This window comes from Cyphomyrmex costatus, unplaced genomic scaffold (assembly GCF_001594065.2).
Source record: "Cyphomyrmex costatus isolate MS0001 unplaced genomic scaffold, Ccosl1.0 scaffold102, whole genome shotgun sequence".
Taxonomy (NCBI): domain Eukaryota; kingdom Metazoa; phylum Arthropoda; class Insecta; order Hymenoptera; family Formicidae; genus Cyphomyrmex; species Cyphomyrmex costatus.
In genome coordinates, this window is record NW_017274977.1 from 1,121,911 (window position 1) to 1,140,620 (window position 18,710).

The 18,710-nt window shown below is 32.1% G+C and overlaps 2 protein-coding genes across 2 annotated transcripts; both read left to right on the top strand.

The window, feature by feature from the left end:
* Positions 1–211: 211 nt before the first annotated feature.
* LOC108773342 (transmembrane protein 47) lies at positions 212–5,362 on the top strand. Its single transcript, XM_018539113.1, has 6 exons — positions 212–236; positions 1,918–1,995; positions 3,744–3,930; positions 4,005–4,154; positions 4,236–4,298; positions 4,983–5,362. Exons 2-6 carry the CDS (start codon positions 1,945–1,947, stop codon positions 5,195–5,197), a joined length of 666 nt encoding a protein of 221 aa, XP_018394615.1. The 5' UTR covers positions 212–236; positions 1,918–1,944; the 3' UTR covers positions 5,198–5,362.
* A 6,482-nt stretch (positions 5,363–11,844) lies between these two features.
* MAN1 (LEM domain-containing inner nuclear membrane protein MAN1) lies at positions 11,845–17,922 on the top strand. Its single transcript, XM_018538909.1, has 11 exons — positions 11,845–12,023; positions 12,775–13,457; positions 13,718–13,829; positions 13,896–14,116; positions 15,085–15,305; positions 15,377–15,508; positions 15,596–15,725; positions 16,173–16,440; positions 16,516–16,737; positions 16,811–16,995; positions 17,470–17,922. Exons 1-11 carry the CDS (start codon positions 11,845–11,847, stop codon positions 17,619–17,621), a joined length of 2,505 nt encoding a protein of 834 aa, XP_018394411.1. The 3' UTR covers positions 17,622–17,922.
* The last annotated feature ends 788 nt before the right edge of the window (positions 17,923–18,710 follow it).

Sequence of the window (18,710 nt, forward strand, 5' to 3'; positions counted from 1 at the left end):
CAAGAATTTGTAGTTGACGAGTAATTATGGCGTGACCGAGATTGTGACAATAGAAGTGACAACTGACAAGTCTGTGAAAAGACGAAGCAATATGGACAATTAATGCATGATCTTTGAAAAAGAAAATCTAGCTCACATTCCGAATCCGAGTTCCCTGGAATAAAATAGGCGTTCGAGATAGATATTGCATGCCAATGGCACGTGCAATGGGACGGAGAGAGGTTTCTTTTTAAAAGGTATTAACAACGTACTCACATATAATTTTTCGTGAGAACGAAAATTGTCAATGAATTCAATTGGACGCAAATCTCCTCGTTTTCTTCTCGATTTATGTCGAGATCATACTTGGAATGTGGGTTTTTGATCTTTTATGTATTCGGTTGAAAGTCCAGCTGATTCAAACTACCTAATTGTTTGGCATATGAATAGTTTCCTGTACTATATATTTGCTAACGTCTGTCGAGTGTTTGCTAGCTTTCTGATTATGTAAGGAAGAAAATGATAAATGTATTCCTTTTAATTCTATCTCTTGCATGTCTTTAACATGAATTCAAATTCTTTTGGGAGAGAATAGATAAATAGATTAAAGGTAGAAGGTGTGATTCAGATTAAGGAACTATTACTAAACAGAGACAGTGGAGAAAAATTAATTTGTTGTGATTACAATAACAAGGTGTATAATACAAATATGTATATAAAAGCTGTATAATATAAATATATATACAAAGATGTAGTATAGATACTAAATATTTTAAAAGATTTTATGAGATGATTTCTCATATAAATTCAACATGAAAACTTCATATAACTGTCTGAAATTGCTTGGTTTCAAAGATACAAGTTATTAAAGTTGAAGGAAAAATATTGATTTTTCTACAAATTTTGGAAATCACTTGAGTTTTTTTATGAAACTTTGAACATATACAAAGTGTTTCATTAAAATAATTAATATGATTTTAAAAAAAACAAAAAATTTTCCTTTTTATCACATAAGTATGTGAAATATTTGAAGCAATATCTCTGAAAAATATCAGTAGCTATTTCCTAAAAAACAAAAAATATCTAAAAATAGGTTATATGATGTTTTTTGTGTAAAGATAATTTAGAGACGTCTTATGTCACAATTTTAGACTTTGTTGTTTGGATTACTGATATTTTTCTTTTAAAACTCTCCAGTTTAACTTTAAAGCAATTAGAGATTTGACTGCAATTTGAGATTTGACTCCATACTTATATTTCATAAAAAATGTATGATTGAATTAGATATTATTATAATATAGAAAGACCTATGTAATAAGATATCAAGTATTAAGTTTTACACTGTCACATTACGCGACTCATACATTTAATTTAATTCTGTATATGAATAATAAGAATATATAAGTGCCATTCAAAGTTTGTGTTACACTTGCAATGTAAGATTGTGATTAAATCTATATTTAATCTAAAACAGTTTTTCTATATATTTTCTGAAATCCATGGACATCCTAATAGATGACTAAAAATAGTCATCTTTGGTTGAATATATTGAATAAGCTTTTATTTTGGTTTCTTAACACATAGTCCCTCTCTGTCTAAATGACAGTAGAATTCTATTTATATAAACATTGAGGGACAGGATAGTTCTGATAACTGAATAGTTTGGACTTTGGATAATAGAGGCTCACTAGATCTTCTCTACTAATATTTTGTTCTGATAATAGGACTTTTCATAAACTGAAGATAAGTTCTTATTACTTGAACCTAGGGTAAGCTGTGGATTTGGATACATATTTATTTTTATATATAAAAAGAGTTCTTATAAATGGAGTTCTACTGTAGCACTTTTTCTTTAAGCAGAATAATTGAAAATTGTTTATATAGAAACCTTTGTATTGTTTCTCTTTCAGTTGAGTTTTTTTTTCTTTTTTATTACAGCCAAGTGCAAATAAAAAAGCATAAAGAATGCCTCAAACAACCACTATTGAAACTCTTACTATAACCAGACCACTTAAGGTAAGTTTAAAGTTAATTTCCTTTTTACTGCAGACAGAAATTAATCATAAATTGCTTCATTTTTGAGATTTTGAAGCTAAAATTTATGTTAAATGAAAGATTTGATTGACTTTTCTGTAAATTATTATCATATTGAATCTTTATCTTGGAATAAAATAGTTGTGATACTTAAATTAAAAGCTTGATTTTAAAGTGTAAAGAAACAAATGTAAAATAATGTTGCAGAGCAATTATTCATGACATGGTAAAATGACAGATTTATATTCTCTACAAAAAATTTGTAACTCCAATTTCGACTCGCATTAGAATGTTTCAACAGGAAGACAAGTTGTCCCGTTATTATATTAAAAATACGAGAGAATTTAATTTGTGACATGTGCAGATTGCACAATTTAATCCTTTTAATTAAATAAATCATGACTATATAAACCACTGTACAAGATTTTGAAACTAATTTTATATTAAATGTGCAGTGAAAAAACATAAAATTTATATATTTTACAAAAACAGATAATATATATTTTCTAGTAAGAGACACACAGTGTAACCCAGTGAATCATTACATTATTAATATTGTCAATGTTAAACAAAGATGGAATAATGCTTCTTGCATAGTGAAGGCACCAATAAATACATTACTTATACTGTCATTCGATAAGATATGAATAATTGCGTGCAAGGACTACGAATGGAGTTATATAGATAACTAGAAGATCATGAAAGGGGGGGGGGGATTGGATGGAATGAGAGAGAAGGAGATAGAAGAAATAAAAATAACCGAAGAGAAAGAAAGGGCGAAGGAAGAGCGGGAGAGCGCAGAGATTGGCGCTCGCGCGCGCTGCGCCGCGACCTTTAATGGGCGCTGATGGGCGCAGCCTCCCTGGAACCTGGAATCCGATTGCTTCCCTCCCCAATCCCAGTCGTGGAGAGTCAGTCGCTCTCGCTTGAGACGCGCTTCCCTTTCTCTCTCTTTCTCCCTTTCCCTCCTTCTGTGCAAGTATTACTGTCATTAAAAATCGTTCGCGTTGTGAAAAAGGGGAGGGGGCCACGACCCCGGAACACTGCCATCGATCTGCGATCCGTCCGCTCCGCGAGAAAGAGGCGAAAAGGAGGGAAAAAAAGAGACAAAAAAAAAGGGGGAGAAAACAACTCGTGCGGCGCGCGTTACAAGGGGTTGCCTTCGTCCGATAATACGTTGTTGCGGGGTCCACCAGCGCGACGAAAGCCATTGACCCCTGCGAGCCCGTTAATCAACCCTTCTCCCCACCATCTATGAGACTCCACGATCGTCTCGCGGAACCCTCGGCACGACGCGCATATCTCTTTAGTGTGAGAGAGAGAGGGTGCTAGAGAGGGTGGGTTCTAGCCACTCCGTGTGAATTGTCGACGTCAAGAGAGTATCGAGAAGCAGACGATGTCTCGTGCGCGCCACCCGGAAAGGAGCGTGTCACCGTCGCCGCGCGTACGTCTTTGAAGGAAACGTCGCGAAGAAGGAGCTCTCCCCTTGTCCTGATCGGTCGCTGCCGACTCGCGCGTGTTTCTTTCCACGGATTCGTGATCGTGGACTCGGAAGTGAAATGATTATGTATACAGTCGCCGAGGATCACATGGGCGACAACGAGATCGCACAGGTATCATGTTTTCTCGAGGGATAGACATCTCTGCCCCATGATACCCTGGATGCGTGATAGCGTTTAAGCAGCTACTGACGGAGTCGCTTTGTTACATTTATGCTTGTTTTCTTACAGGTGATCGCGTTTATATGCGGGATCATAGTGGTGCTGCTGATGATAATGGGCTTAGCGTCGACTGACTGGCTGATGGCCCTGGGATGGAGACAGGGCTTGTTTGCGCACTGCATCGAGGAAGGCGCCCCGACACCACTCCCCTTTAACATGCCCGATCCCCCGGGATGCTACCCAGCCAGAGATAGCGGTACCATTCCTTTCCTTGCTAAATGTTGAACTAATGTCTGGTTGGATTGTGTAATCTGAGGTTTTACCTTACAGCCTACATAAAGGCAGCTGCGGCTTTGTGCGTGGTGTGTCTTCTGACGGACATCGTCGCGACGGTTTTCACTGGCTTGGGTTTGCGCACACAGGATCACAGGGACAAACATAACTATTATAGATTTGCAATGTTCTGCATGACTACTGCACGTGAGTGTTACAGGAATGCTTTGCTCCTTTTTTCTCTTTTCATTTGATATTTTTTATAACTCACGTTTGTATATGTTTCAGTGGTGTCCCTCCTAATAGCACTGATCATATATCCTATATGTTTTGCAGCAGAATTGAATCTCGGTAAGCTTTCGACATTTCTCGTTTAATTTGATTAAATTAAGAGTGAAGGAAAAAACGAAAGAACACATTGTTCCTTATACTGTATACAATCGAATTTATAAACTATATAAGATGATACTTATGGATCATTTCTAAACAGAATTGTAAGAAATATGATAGTAAATATCTACGATTTCTTGTAAATCTTATGACTAGTAAGAAGCTGTCTGTTAAGATATTGTATAAAGGCTTTATTGTATAAGGACTTAAAGTTCTTATAAGTCTTATGAGAATGTGTTATGAACCTTATGATTCTGCTTAGAATTTAGGTATTAGTATTAAATAATGTTTTAAGATGTTGATATGTATGTTAATCTGTGATTGGCTTATGATATCTCAAGATGCACTTAAAATGTATTTAAAATCGTCTTAAATATAGGAGCTGATTATGAATATCAGCCATGGATATAGGAAAAAGAAAACATATTGTATAATTCAAGTCGTGAAAAGTTATATAGATGCGGAAATCATATCCTTACAAGTTTTTTATCGACTTACATAATGTTTTTCTCTGTCTTCCTACGTCCACGTTTAAAATACACTTTTTAAATATTTTTGTTTATTTCTATTGAATCTTTTTGGTTATTTCTATTGAACATTTTTGTGTGGATCAATTTTTACTTAATATAATTTATTTTTTTTTAGGAAATCGAACTAATTGGGAATTTGGTTGGGCGTACGGCGTCGGTTGGGGCGCCGTAATTTTCCTCTTTGGAGGAGCAATACTGCTGTTGTGCGAGAAGGAAAGCGAAGAGATTTACTATAAGGAAAAGAAAACTGTTCGCGATGACATAGGAAGCGGCGGTTCCATGATTGGTATGGGACATCACGCTGGACGAAGTGGAACGCAGCTAGCCTAGTGGCATTGCTCCCTGCCCGATGTTGTTCTCTAGATGATTTGTTTTATCGTTTTCTGCTCTCACAGTTCGACACATGCGCATACGAGAAGGTATACAAGCCTATGAATGAGTTTTTGGTAGGGCGTTTTGGCTAAACGCAAAGAAAATTACCTTTACGGATTCTTCGACCGATCTAGCTTGGATTTCCTCGATACACGAAGTATCAAAGTATCAGCAGTTTAAATTGAATAATTTTTTGTACAAATAACATACAAATAAGATAAGAAAACTTTGATTTTTTATGAAACTTTAATATAATTGAAGTTTTATTATTAAGATACTTAATAAGAAGCGAAATGTAGTTTTATAATTTATCTACAGTTTTATGTAGAAAATTTTTGGTTTGTATATATCAATCAGCAGTTGGAGAAAATTAGGAAGCAGTTTGTATTAGATAATGTTTTATATTTGTTTATATTTAAAAGCTAGTCCGCCTTTTGAAGAAAATGAATAATTTACGTTATTACAATAACTTAAACGTGTTCATTGATATAAAGAGAAACATTAGAAGCTCAGATTCTATATAAATGTAAAGATATGACATGTTAAAAATATTGTTATGAGACTGATAAATATTGTTATGATACTTCATAATTGGCTTCTCTAAACAAAGCACCTTTACTTTGTTCACACTAATGTTCTTAGTAATAATAATCATATTCACACACACAATTATAGTATGTTGAAAATTGAAACTGAAACGATATGATGACATCGATTGTTTCATAAGAAACAATTGACTCGAAAAATTGGTCGAAGTATCCGTTAGTCGATTTTCGTTGTCATTGTTTGAAAATATCTGAAGTAGATGTAATTTGTTCATTAGATAGGTGTGTATTCGAATTACTATTAGTTTGATGTAGGATAACATCTTGTTACAGAAGTACGCATTTCGATCTTTTTTCTTACTTAAAAATCAATTTTTATACTAAACAATTTTTTGTTCCTTATTTAAAGGTAAATTTTTATACTGACAATTTCGGGACCATTATTAGCTTGATTCTGTTCCTACATTTCTGTATTTCCTACATTTTGCATGATCTTGGACAATTTTATATACACACTTGTATAATATTTTTACTGTAATTTAAATTATAACACAATTTATAACGTGGCGATACACACTGAATTTATTATCCATAAATTAAATTCATAAGAATATATATCGTACTCGTCACCGAGTTTGAAAGATAAAAAACAATTCTAACGTGACTTTCATGTTTTTTTTTTTCGCGTAAATACACATACACAATTTGTATTCGATTTGTTTTTAAAGAAAGTTTGAGTAGACTCCATCTTTCTTTATAATTATTTTGTATTTATTAGATAAAATGGCTAGAAGGAGTCAAATAGAGAAATTATTAAAGCTTATTTTACAATATAATATTTTTCTTAGCTTCATCTCTAATATATTTGCAATTGAACATGCTAAACTTTAGAAGCGCAGATATATATGTAAAAGCTTTAATTCTCTTTAATTTCAAAAACAGATTTATTTTTAACTGCACTTTGAGGCTTTAACATTATATATAAAGACATTGCCTAATAGGATAGTGCTCGATTAAATTTTTGATTTATAAAATATCAGCTTTACATTGGGATATACCCCGATATTCCGGACACTATCTAATACACATGTAACACGATGTCGAATTTATTATTTTAGAATAATGATTTTCTTCGTTATTCCTCTTAATTCGTTTTCTTCTGACAAACATATCACGTTATATTTAATTTCGTTAACCTAATTTCATCAATACAGGTTGTCCTAGGGAAAATATCACTATGGAGTATATGTTATATTATTCAAGAGATTTTAAATAAAATAACATTTTGAAATTATTAGCAGATTATTAAAAATAGAAAGAGATTATTAACTTAGCCAAATTTATTAAAATTTTTCGGATTTTGCAAAATGTTTAATTATTTAAATAATATATTTTATTTAAATGGTTATTTCACAAAACGATAGATTCTGTTCGGTTTCTTCTGGCAATTATCAGATTATGTTGACACATTTTTTGATAACAATATGAATGTCAATTTATCGTAATATTTTTTTAATTAATTGACGAACTGCTAGCATATTATTAACCTTTTGCTTATTGGATAACCATATAATATCAAGAGAATTATGATTTTTATAATAAAAAAATAAATGAAGATATAACACATGTGTGTAATCTTATGTAACAGAAAACCTGTTTTGTAATTATTTATTTTACTGAATTTTTTTCCATTAACTTTAAGAGTGAACATATATTCCATTTCTTTTAATACACTATATGCTAGCAAACATATATCTGTTTGAAAGCATTTAAGTAATACCGTCCAACATATTTTCTGGGATAGCCTGTACATTTATAACCCAAAACTTTTAAACTGTCTAAATAATTAAAAAAAAAATATGTACAAGTTATTAGTCTATTATCAATATTTTTCCTTTATTTTCTTAAGTAATACTAGGACTGGAAAAAAGTGATATATATGTAAATTATGTAAAATTATGTAAATCATAATAATCCAACTTCGAGGAAGTTTAAAAAGCTTTCTTTTTTTATTTTGCAGCATATTTTTTGCGCGAAAACAATTACAATTCCATGGAGATCTATTGTATAGTTATAATTGTTTTCAAGCAATTTTATGAGAGTAAAAAATAATATATAGTATGCTGACGTGTTTTTCCAGTCGTCGTTTTAATGTGTATTATTAACATTTCTTGTTTTTATTAAAGAAAAATCTTCAGAGAATAAACTTTTTGTAAAGTAATGTATATATTATATAGATGCTAATAGTTTATTTTATATTAATTTTTATGCACACACACACACACACACATCATCTTTTTTATTTTCTTCTTCCTCTTCCCTCTTTCCCTTTTTCTTTCACTTTATAATATAATCCATGCGTATATTACTAATATATACATATATATATTTATACTGAAATCTGCCAATTTTATTATGCATGTCATAAATTTTCGATATGCGTAGCGTGAGGTCACACACCATGAGGAAGGAATAATTTTCTTATTGTTAGTATTTACCAATTTGATACGAATTTAAGCTATATGTATAAAGCGCTTTATAATTTTAACTTTACACTTTATTGTTGTAACGGCGGTAAATTTTTTCTCATTTATGATAAAGGGCTTTATTGCGAACTGGCAGCTTTTAAAGTATTAATCGTTTAAAACGATAGCGCATGGCTGAAGTGGCGTACAAGTCTCGTTTAAGCCTTACGAACCATTTGTGAGTGTTTCATTAGTTATTCATCGAAAACAAAAAGAAACGAGTGTGCGTTAACGTGATAGAGAATGGCTTGACTAAGGCTTATCATTATTACGTGTACCGATCATTATTCCAATCCGTTTTATATTGTCAATAGTACTGATTGCGAACAAAAGACTGTAGTAGAGCGTGTGTATGCATCGGAAGAAGAATATGGACTCCTATGCAGCATGCGAACCAAACGAGTCTCTTTCAAACGCTTGAAGGCGAAACTTACATTGCAATAGGCGTAGCTATGTCCATCGTTCGTAGCGTATATCTTTGAACTTATTACCTCATGTATCCTTTAAGTTAATTATAATGCACAAGACACGTCTTTTAAGTGCAGGATAAAACGGAGGCAGCTCGGGCAGATGTTATTTATTGCATTATTTGCATTAGATACGTGTACGTATATGTATATATATATATATATAATATAAATATATAGATATAATATTTTATAAGTACGTGTAGTTTATAGTGTTATCCCAGATGTAGCAATCTGATGCGTAAACAGTTTGCAGTATATGGCGAATACGGTCTACGTTGATACATTTGAATTCCTCATCGCAATACGATTTCTATATGCTTTCGAAAGCAAATAGGCTCGTTAAAATATTTTCGGCCAACGCGATTAAAAAAAAAATCAGAAGAAAAAAGTGACTCAAGAGACTATTAAGAATTGAGTACAATGTTGTTACATTATATTCTGCTTATACAGTAGATTTTCTATTCTTTAACTGCTTGAACGACTCTACCGCGTATATAGTAGTACTCTATAACATATAAGAAACAATATTGCGATACAAAGAGTTAGTAAGGAATTACAGAGTATATGTAACGAGTTCGTGATTTCTATACATCATATACATATATAAGACATGCACATAACATATAAGACAATCTGTTATGTCAGTCCTGCGCCTCTATTGACTGTGTATGTGTAATTCTGTCGTCTATTTGCAAGAAAAGAAAAGGGAAAAAGAAAACATATTCATACAGATTAACGAGATGAAAATCTGTTTACGGTGAAACATATCGGAGTAAACTTTTTTAATAAAATTAAATAATTGATATATAGATTAAGTATATAAGATTTTCAAAATAGATTTCTCTATGTAATTAACGGCAGTGTGTAAGTTTACATACTTAAGAATAAGTTTATATAATATATATGTATACGTAAGTTGTGAAATTGGAATCCCTCTGATCGCGTTAGTGTTTGCAAATTGTCGACAGAATCGCGACCGCTATATAGTCATTACATTTGCCATTTTCTACTCTTGGGCAACTTTCAGTCGAGTAGAATTGTACAACAATTCGTATAACACAATAAAGAAAACGTATCGTCGCTGACTTAATTACACGATTGTTTAGGCATGCATTTCGACAGCAACACAGCAGTTGTATAGTATTTTAAAGCGTATACATATCTCGCACTACATATATTATATACCGTAATAAGTATACTATTACATATAAGTATATATGGATCGTATAATATAAATTGATATATTATTTATGCGCCATATTCCAATGTTAACGTATTGTATTGTACAAAGAACAAAATGTAACGTTAAAGCTATATACTGTGTATTTATGTATGTGTCTAAAGCCCTTTAGGCTTCTAAATTTATGTCAAATTTTATGATAATATTCTACTTATAATTTTTTGTATGTGCTATGTATTTGATATATATATATATATGTATTTTAATTTTTTAAAATTGTTTTTCTTTTATTTCATTTAAATAATTAATTTTAAATAATTTATAATAGAGGTTATTTTTTTATATATTTAATAATAATCAAACAAAGAAAGGACAATAAGAGTCAGATAGTAAATAAAATAAAGCGGTTAAAACATTTAAATAACTTTAACTGTGTATATACATAGAATTAATTGAAATACAATAAATAAATTAGAAGTACTTAGCCGCTTGTGATGTTATAAGAATGATAAAAATTTGCGTTTTTATCATTCTTATAACATCACAAGCGGCTAAGTACTTCTAATTTATTTATTGTATTTCAATTAATTCTATGTATATACACAGTTAAAGTTATTTAAATGTTTTAACCGCTTTATTTTATTTACTATCTGACTCTTATTGTCCTTTCTTTGTTTGATTATTATTTTATATAAAGAGTCCTTTATTTTTCATTTTATTTATATATTTAATTTTAATTTATTTTTATATATCTCTTAAATGTTTTTCGTATTTAGCGATACAAATTTATAAGTTGTCTAAAATTAGTTTCAGCAAGACGAGCTTCATCTTGCTTCTCTCTAAATCTTTAAATTTTTTATAGTTTAAAAATTTATTTTTGTTACACTTTTCCTATACATTTTTTCTTTACATATTTTAATTTGCTATTTATCTTTTAATCGTTTAAAGTAATTAACTAATTGACACAGAAAAGTGATATAAATTTTTTTAGATTAAACATTCAATTTTTCTTGTGTATCTAACGAACAAAAAAGTGCAAATTGTATATGTATACATATATTTTGCTTTACAATTTCATTTATTTTGTATGTACCCACATTCCGAAGCAACAATGCTTGCAGGAAAGTATTTATAAAAATTAAAATTTTTTAAAGTTTATACCGTCTGTGTTCCATCGATTTTATTAATTTTAATATACCACAAATCCAGTTTAAAATAAAAGATTTTGAAAATTTCCGCTGTTTTCTTTCGACCAATTAATAGACAAATTTTGCTCGCAGCCGATTGGAGGATCGTCTGGAGCGCTTTGAGCATCGAGATTCCCATCAATTCCTACATGGAAACGCGTCGAACGCTACGGCACGCACGCGGCTGCGTGTCTCGTACGCGCGCGTCCACGACCGTTAGGAAATTGCGCCATTTTTCTTTTTTTTTTGCATTTACCGAGCGAGTTGAATTGTTTGGCGGTGGAGGAAGGCAGCCGCGCAACATCGCGCAATAACCGGACGGTGCGGAAAGAGACGGCCGCGGGTGGTGGTGCGCGTGATCACACGGTGGGGTCTCAGGATCTCACCGGAGCCGAGAGCGAGTTGGTCGTGCGATCGCACAGACCCGAGATACGTCTGGGTGATACGTGCGAACGTCCACGTGCGCGGACGTCCAAGAAGGAGCTCAACGGCGAACGAGTGGAGCGTCTCTCACACGCGAAGGCGGCGGGCGGCGGAGGATTGATCATCGATCGAAATAAACCGAAGTGGAACCGGACGTTCGCAGAACGGAGACGTCTCGTAACGTCGTGATACGACCGTCGTCGACCGATCGAAACGTCCCTTTTTTGAAATCGGGTGTTTCGTTTGGAAACGCGATCACTCGCCCGCGAGACAAGATGTCGGTGGACGCGCTCAGCGATTCCGAGCTTCGGACGAAGTTGATGGAGTACGGGTATCCGGTGGGACCGGTGACACAGACGACCCGCAAGATACTCGCCAAGAAGCTGAAGAACCTCATGGAGGCCCGTGGTGGCAGTGGAGGGGCAGGAGGATCCCGGCATTCGTTAGCCGCAAGGTGAGCGTTTTTAGAAAAGTTACACGAACACGAATTTTCTTTCAGCACATATCACATTTATACACGTGGAATTTGGAGTAAGCTTGAAATTTTGACGAGAGAGAGAAAGAGAGAGAAAAAAAACGTAGAGAAAGGAAAGGTCGAGAAGAATGTTATGATTCCACTGAAGTTTCAGATTTGGCGACGTCGGCGTGCGATAACAATCTTTAATGTCGCAGCTAAACGAAGCGCGCGACGTAAGATTCTCTTCTCTGTAGCGTATAAGAAAAGATCTTATTTATCTTGATTCTGAATGTTAAGAGGATGCATGGAGTGTGGCAATGTTTACATTCAGTTTTTGAGAATGCGTGATACTGTGATATCTAATTCACGACACTAATTATATATAAAATATAGCTGTTTTTTCTTCGTGACTTTCACTGTTTGAATTAAATTTTTTATGAAAACTGTTGTATTATAGAAGTTTAAAACATCCACAAAATTTCAATAAGAAGCCTGTTTTCAGCTGAATTTCTTATATGGTGCAGCTTCTTTTTTTTTATTGGAGAAAACAAAAGATGCAAGAAATTCAGCTAAAAAGAATAGATTTAGTGTTAATAAAATTTTAATTTAAATATTTTATATTTCTAATCTATTTTTAAATATTTCTTATGCTTTTAATTGAATTGCAATGTACTAGACACATATGTATATGTAGAATATATTTTATACTTGCATTTTGATATTGTTGTTTTCTTCATCTATGCATTAGATATAGCAGCGACGACACAGACGATGATACAAACATAAATGTTGTTAAGAAGAAGAAGAATACAAACCTACGTCGGCAAACATTGGCAAATCCTATGCCTCCACCTTCGATTATTCCCCCTGATGTCGCGAGTGTGACAAAAAATCCAGTCAAGGAGAATTTGTCGCCACATTTGAGTCCACCACATCCTGAGTTCAAAGATCCTAATGTGACGAATTTCGACTCAAGCATGCCTTCTACAACTCGTACAGCTTCAAAAACTACATCGAGCAAATTTAGCAAGACACAAAGAACTTATGTATCTGATGGCTTAGAGACTGGATCGGACTCGGACGTCGTAGAGGATGCTGGTCGTTCATATGACAAGTATTTGTCCAAACTGAGCAACAGACTGTATGATTCTCGAGTGTACGATCGTGATCGCGGAGCTTTCGATTATGATCAGATGTCTAAAACCAGGCCAGTCTATGGGTGGAAGGATAGCAAATATGTGTCTTCCTTGAAGCCAAGCGTCTCTACAATTCAAGCCACAAAGGAAGACGTGAGTGGAAGAGACAGTACGAATCAAAGGGATCTTCTTGCAAACTATGAAACTCCATTTTTATCAGAGTTTACAAGGAGACTCAGTTCACAATCTTTGATAAACACGAACACACCGTCATCCTCGTTGTCCAGCTTAAAAAGTAAGCGAACCTCTTGGTTTATGTAATCTAATATAGATACTCTAATATGAGACTCTTATTTTGAAACAAATGTTATGTCTATTATTAATTGAAAAATTTTGTGTCATTCATAATTTTATTTATTTAGTTTACTCAAATCAAATTAATTATTCAAAATTATATTCGTTTATTTCGAAATAAGAATTTTATATTAATTATACCGGATCACTTATGTGTTTTATTTGTACATTTATCTGACATAAACTTTTTTATAATTTCAGATCCTACATTACGCCATACTTTGTCCTCTGGCTTACCAGAAGTGAAAGAGAGAGATTCGAATGGTCACTTCTCTTCTTTAAGGAGCATGTATTCGCCGTCAACTCAGCCAAGGTATATATAAATTATTATTTTATCTGAATTTTATATTACAATATAATATCAACGAATGTTGTTTAGTTCGAGATACACTGCAACGTCTGCTGACAGAGTTCGAGATATTTTCAGTAGAACGACTTATAAACCATCGACAACAAATGCAGACATGGAAAATGTACGAAATAATCAGAATATGGTATCGATGGGCCTCGTGGCAGTACTTGCTCTATTCTTTGTAGTACTTGCAATAATATATTTGGGACTTGGTGGGGAAACCGAAACACTTCCATCGCTTTCATCGGGTAGGTATGCTGAGATATAACTAGGGAAGATTTCTGAGTCCAATAAACTTAACAGAAGAGATTTTCCAGAAATACATATTTAATTGTTATAAATAACAAGGTGCAAAGCACAATGTATATGCTCTTGTCTCAAATCAATTTTGGCCTACAGAATGAAATCAATTTATTATATATTACTAATTATTACTAATTTTAACGGCTAATAAAGTAATTGTCTCGAGCTTATTAAATTAGACATACAAAAGAATTTCTTGAATTGTACTTTCTTTTTTCTATATATAATATATATTTACATGTATAATAAAAATCAAATATCTCTTGAATTAATTTGGATATTTTATTTCCTCTTTTCCCGTTCTTTCAATGCATCTATATTCCAGTTTATTTTACCTATATTTACGAACACGCGTTTTATACCATTTAATTTAGACGATAATATAAGACTTATTTGTATATAGGGATAAAACTTATGTGTAGCTTAGAAAATCGAATTAAAATATAAAAATATTAATTTTTTATAGAAAAAATTTTAAAGTTTAAGAATATGAAAGTGTGTGTTACTTGTCGCTATGTAAAAAAATAATTTAAGTTGACTATTATGATTTTAAATTTATTGTATTTTTGTTCAATATATTTATTTTTTAAAATCATTGAATTTTCAATCATTATTTGTAACCATTTAAATATTCTTTTTAATTTGCTACATATAATAAATATAATTATTTTAAATAGTTGATTTGTTTGTATATAAGAAAGGAAGTAGTTTTGAACATAAAAAAAGACCAACTTTCAATTAAAGGATTGTCATTTTAATTTTTATTTTCAGTTTTTTTCTTGCTTATATGATTGTTTAAAAAAAAATTAGTAGTTTTTCGTCTGAAATTGCCTCATACTTATAATTAATTCCAATTTTTCCAACATTATATAGATTAATGATTTATACAGTTTCATGTTACCTGTATTTATAGATAACAACATACCGAAATGTTTCCTCGATGGAGCGCCTGACCTTAAAGCGCCTGGAGTAAATTGTATAATGAAGGAAAACATAGAATCTGTGTTACAATTGCTAAGACGTCTGCAACCCATTCTAACAAGAAAGACGATATCTAAAATATGCGAAAATTCGAATGAGAAACCATACTTGACTGATGAAAATATCGTGGAAATGTTTGCGAGTGAGAAAGTGGTGGGTTGAAAACTGGAATTAATTTCGTTTAACTATGCAAGAGTTATATATCAATACTTCTTTATTTACAGACGAGCCTGGAAGTGAAGGAAGACTTACATAACGCGCAATTTTTAATTATTAAAAATCCGAAATGGGGCATCTCACTTATCGATGTAAATGACGATGATAATGAAGCAACCGTAGAAACATTGGATACTCTAGTAAATATATTCATCTATCTCTCGCTCTTTTTTAAACGTAAGAACGTTTGTATTATCGTATTAATAAAATTTGTTTAATTGTTACAGGATAAGTTATTTTCTGCTCGTCTAAATGGGAAAATTGGAATGGCAATTTTAAATCCTGTGCTGCCAATGCAATGCCTTGTTAAGAACAAACTTTTTACCATCTTTTCTTCTCTTCTTATAGTGGCAATCGGTAAAGTTCTAACAGACTGTTTATTTGAGAAAACTTCCTGAACCTCATTCTGTGTTATAAGATCCTATGTGCATGCCGTTAATACAATGTATATATTCATAAGATTATTATTTACTACTCTTTTATGGTATACTGTAAGCTATACTTTAAGTAAAGTAGCTGCATTTTAAAATTATTCTCTATGATTTGCCGATATATATATATATATATAAAATTTTTTTAATATACTATCTAAAATTATTTTGTAACGAGACACTTTTCTTTATATCCTGAAGTGCATCAAGAAACACGTACTTTTCTTATAAATATTGTCAACATATAAAAAATGCATTTTACAAAAAATTTACTATTGATTCATAAAGTAATATCTGTTTACCATATTGCAATGCATATATAGACAGAACTACATGTATCGAAAGATTTATAATAGTATCTATGCATCTTCAGTCTTATTAACAGGTATCGGCATTTACAAATCATACCTTTGGTATCTAAGATACAAGAAAAATACGGAGAGAGAAGTATTTAAGCTTGTTAGCGATATTATAAGTATCGTTGAGACACATCACCAAAATGCATCCACGCAATCCGGCGCGCAGGAAAGTTTCCTTGCTATAAATCATGTGCGAGACAATCTTATTTTACCAAAAGATCGTAAAAAAATGACTGGTCTTTGGGAAAAGGCAGTGAAGTTTCTAGATGAAAATGAATCCAGGTACAAAATTTTTTGTACGTCTCTATTTTGTATTTTACTTACAGTTGTGTAATAGGATATGATCTTGATTTTTAGAATTCGAAGAGAAGTGCAGCAAGTAGCAGGAGAAGAGTTTCATGTATGGCGATGGTTGCCGAATAATGCTTTGAATAAATCTCCCGTGCAAAGCGCCGCCTTGTGTAAGAAGCCAAAGGTCTGGCAAGGACAAGCGTTCGAAACAATGGAGGGATCAGTTAATAGCTTGACTTGTTCGCCAACACCTTGCCTGAAAATCAGGCACATGTTTGATCCAGATATGTAAGTAATGTATGAGCGCGTCTACAATCAAAAATTGTAGTAACGGATAAAGTTATTCTGTATTACGATATAGTGAAACTGAAGACGACTGGGAAACGAGAGTGCAGGATGCCATTTTAGAGAAGTGCGGAGAGGCTGTGAAGATATTTCACATTCGAGTAGACATTGGCAGCCGTGAAGGTTGCGTTTATATGAAATGTATGTCGCAAGAAGATGCTGGCAAAGCTTACAGGGCATTACACGGTTGTTGGTTTGATGGTACGTGTAATAAGCTATAATTCCTATTCTCTAAACTTAATTCTTAGATATTAGTTAAACAGCTGTTGGTGACCGTTTCGCGTAAAGTTTCGCTAATATTATTAAGGAACTTATAATATTAATGAAAAAGTGTTAAAGATACCAAATACCTAATTTTTTCTTTTTAATGATATATAATTCTTGTTACAAATTTGTGCCAACATTGTACTAATTTTCATGATTTTAACGCATATATTGCAATACTTCAGTGGATAATCTCTGAAGAGTTGATTGTTTATATTTTGAGGTGTGTTCCATTTGATGCTTACATGCTTGCAAGAATCATTTGTCTTTTCTTGATATTTTATAAGTAGCAAGGATGAAATGATTTCAAGAACGTTTACAAGCATTAAGTGATGAATGTATCCCAGATATGAAAAAAATCAATTCTTTTGATTGCTCATCTTTACTTTAGGATTTTCATTTTCTTTATAGGTAATTTAGTGACTGTGAAATACCTGAGATTAGAGCGTTATCATGAACGATTTCCGGACGCCGCCCGCTGTGTAACGCCTCTCAAGCCAAGTAATAATCAACGATTATCCATGCAAGCGCACTACTGGCAGATTCCAGCAGAAGCAAATTAAAAACTTTTGTTTGGACATTTAGAGGAGTGCGAACTCTTGTGTTAAAAATCACACAATTATCTTGATGATCAGAATTTATAGTATCTGTCAACTTTTTATTTATTCTGTGACATACCTACATGCCGTAAATACAGCACAAATACATGTAGGATTGAAGACATTTTTATTTTATAAGAACATTTTATTTTAAATTCGCTAATTTGTGTATTATATTTTACTTTGTATCTTTTAAGAAACAAGACGGAGGAGACATGTGTTTTTAATAGTTGAGTAATAATAATTATAATATTGATAACACAGCACACAGTAACATTAATATATAATTAAATATGCTTTTTAAAGAGCTGTAAGAAATTTTTTCATCCAAGTTTTATAGTATTTTCAAGTAGCAATATATATGCGTAAGCATAACGTACATCGCATTCTCTATAGGCCTCTTCAGACTAATTTAGCATCAATTAAAAGCATACATGCAGAGAAATCAATTAGTTATATATCGAATGTATGGAACGCCGCAGAATACAATTTCCTATATATATATATATATTATATTTTGAATCGTTTTTCAGTCGTATGATCTCTCTGTGTGTATGGCTACGCCATTATCATTAATGAAAATATATTGATTTAGTTATTTAAGACTGTATTAACAATTATCCTTTTTTTTATAATTGCATAAGAGTTATTTTTTACCGATATGTATCATAAAAATGTACAGTAAAAGTAAGATTAAATATAACATTAAATCACTTTGTAAAAAGACATCGAGTTAAATGATAGAACGAAAATTGGATATGTTGATTATTGTTTTTAAAGAGCAATACATTGCGGAAAGAATTAACGTATGCGCTATCAAAAGGTTTAGAGTATATGTATTCACACACGCACACACATTTATTATGCTACAGTAAATTAAAGAATATACATATATGATAAAAATAAAATAAATTAGAAAATTATACATTATATATATTATATAGTTTAATAATTGTAGAGTGTTAATATTGTCATTCAAATTTTCAATATTCGCGTCTGTAATGTGACATTAATTTTACAATCTATAATTATCCTAAGATTATTTCGTAAACA

What these genes read in the sequence shown, in the direction of transcription:
- LOC108773342 (XM_018539113.1), top strand. Translation starts at nt 1,945, where the DNA reads ATGCCTCAAACAACCACTATTGAAACTCTTACTATAACCAGACCACTT. An exon ending in GTTCTGCATGACTACTGCAC is followed by an intron (nt 4,155 to 4,235) that starts GTGAGTGTTACA and finishes TATATGTTTCAG; the next exon opens with TGGTGTCCCTCCTAATAGCA. An exon ending in TGCAGCAGAATTGAATCTCG is followed by an intron (nt 4,299 to 4,982) that starts GTAAGCTTTCGA and finishes ATTTTTTTTTAG; the next exon opens with GAAATCGAACTAATTGGGAA.
- MAN1 (XM_018538909.1), top strand. Translation starts at nt 11,845, where the DNA reads ATGTCGGTGGACGCGCTCAGCGATTCCGAGCTTCGGACGAAGTTGATG. An exon ending in CTCGTTGTCCAGCTTAAAAA is followed by an intron (nt 13,458 to 13,717) that starts GTAAGCGAACCT and finishes TTATAATTTCAG; the next exon opens with ATCCTACATTACGCCATACT. An exon ending in CTAGATGAAAATGAATCCAG is followed by an intron (nt 16,441 to 16,515) that starts GTACAAAATTTT and finishes CTTGATTTTTAG; the next exon opens with AATTCGAAGAGAAGTGCAGC.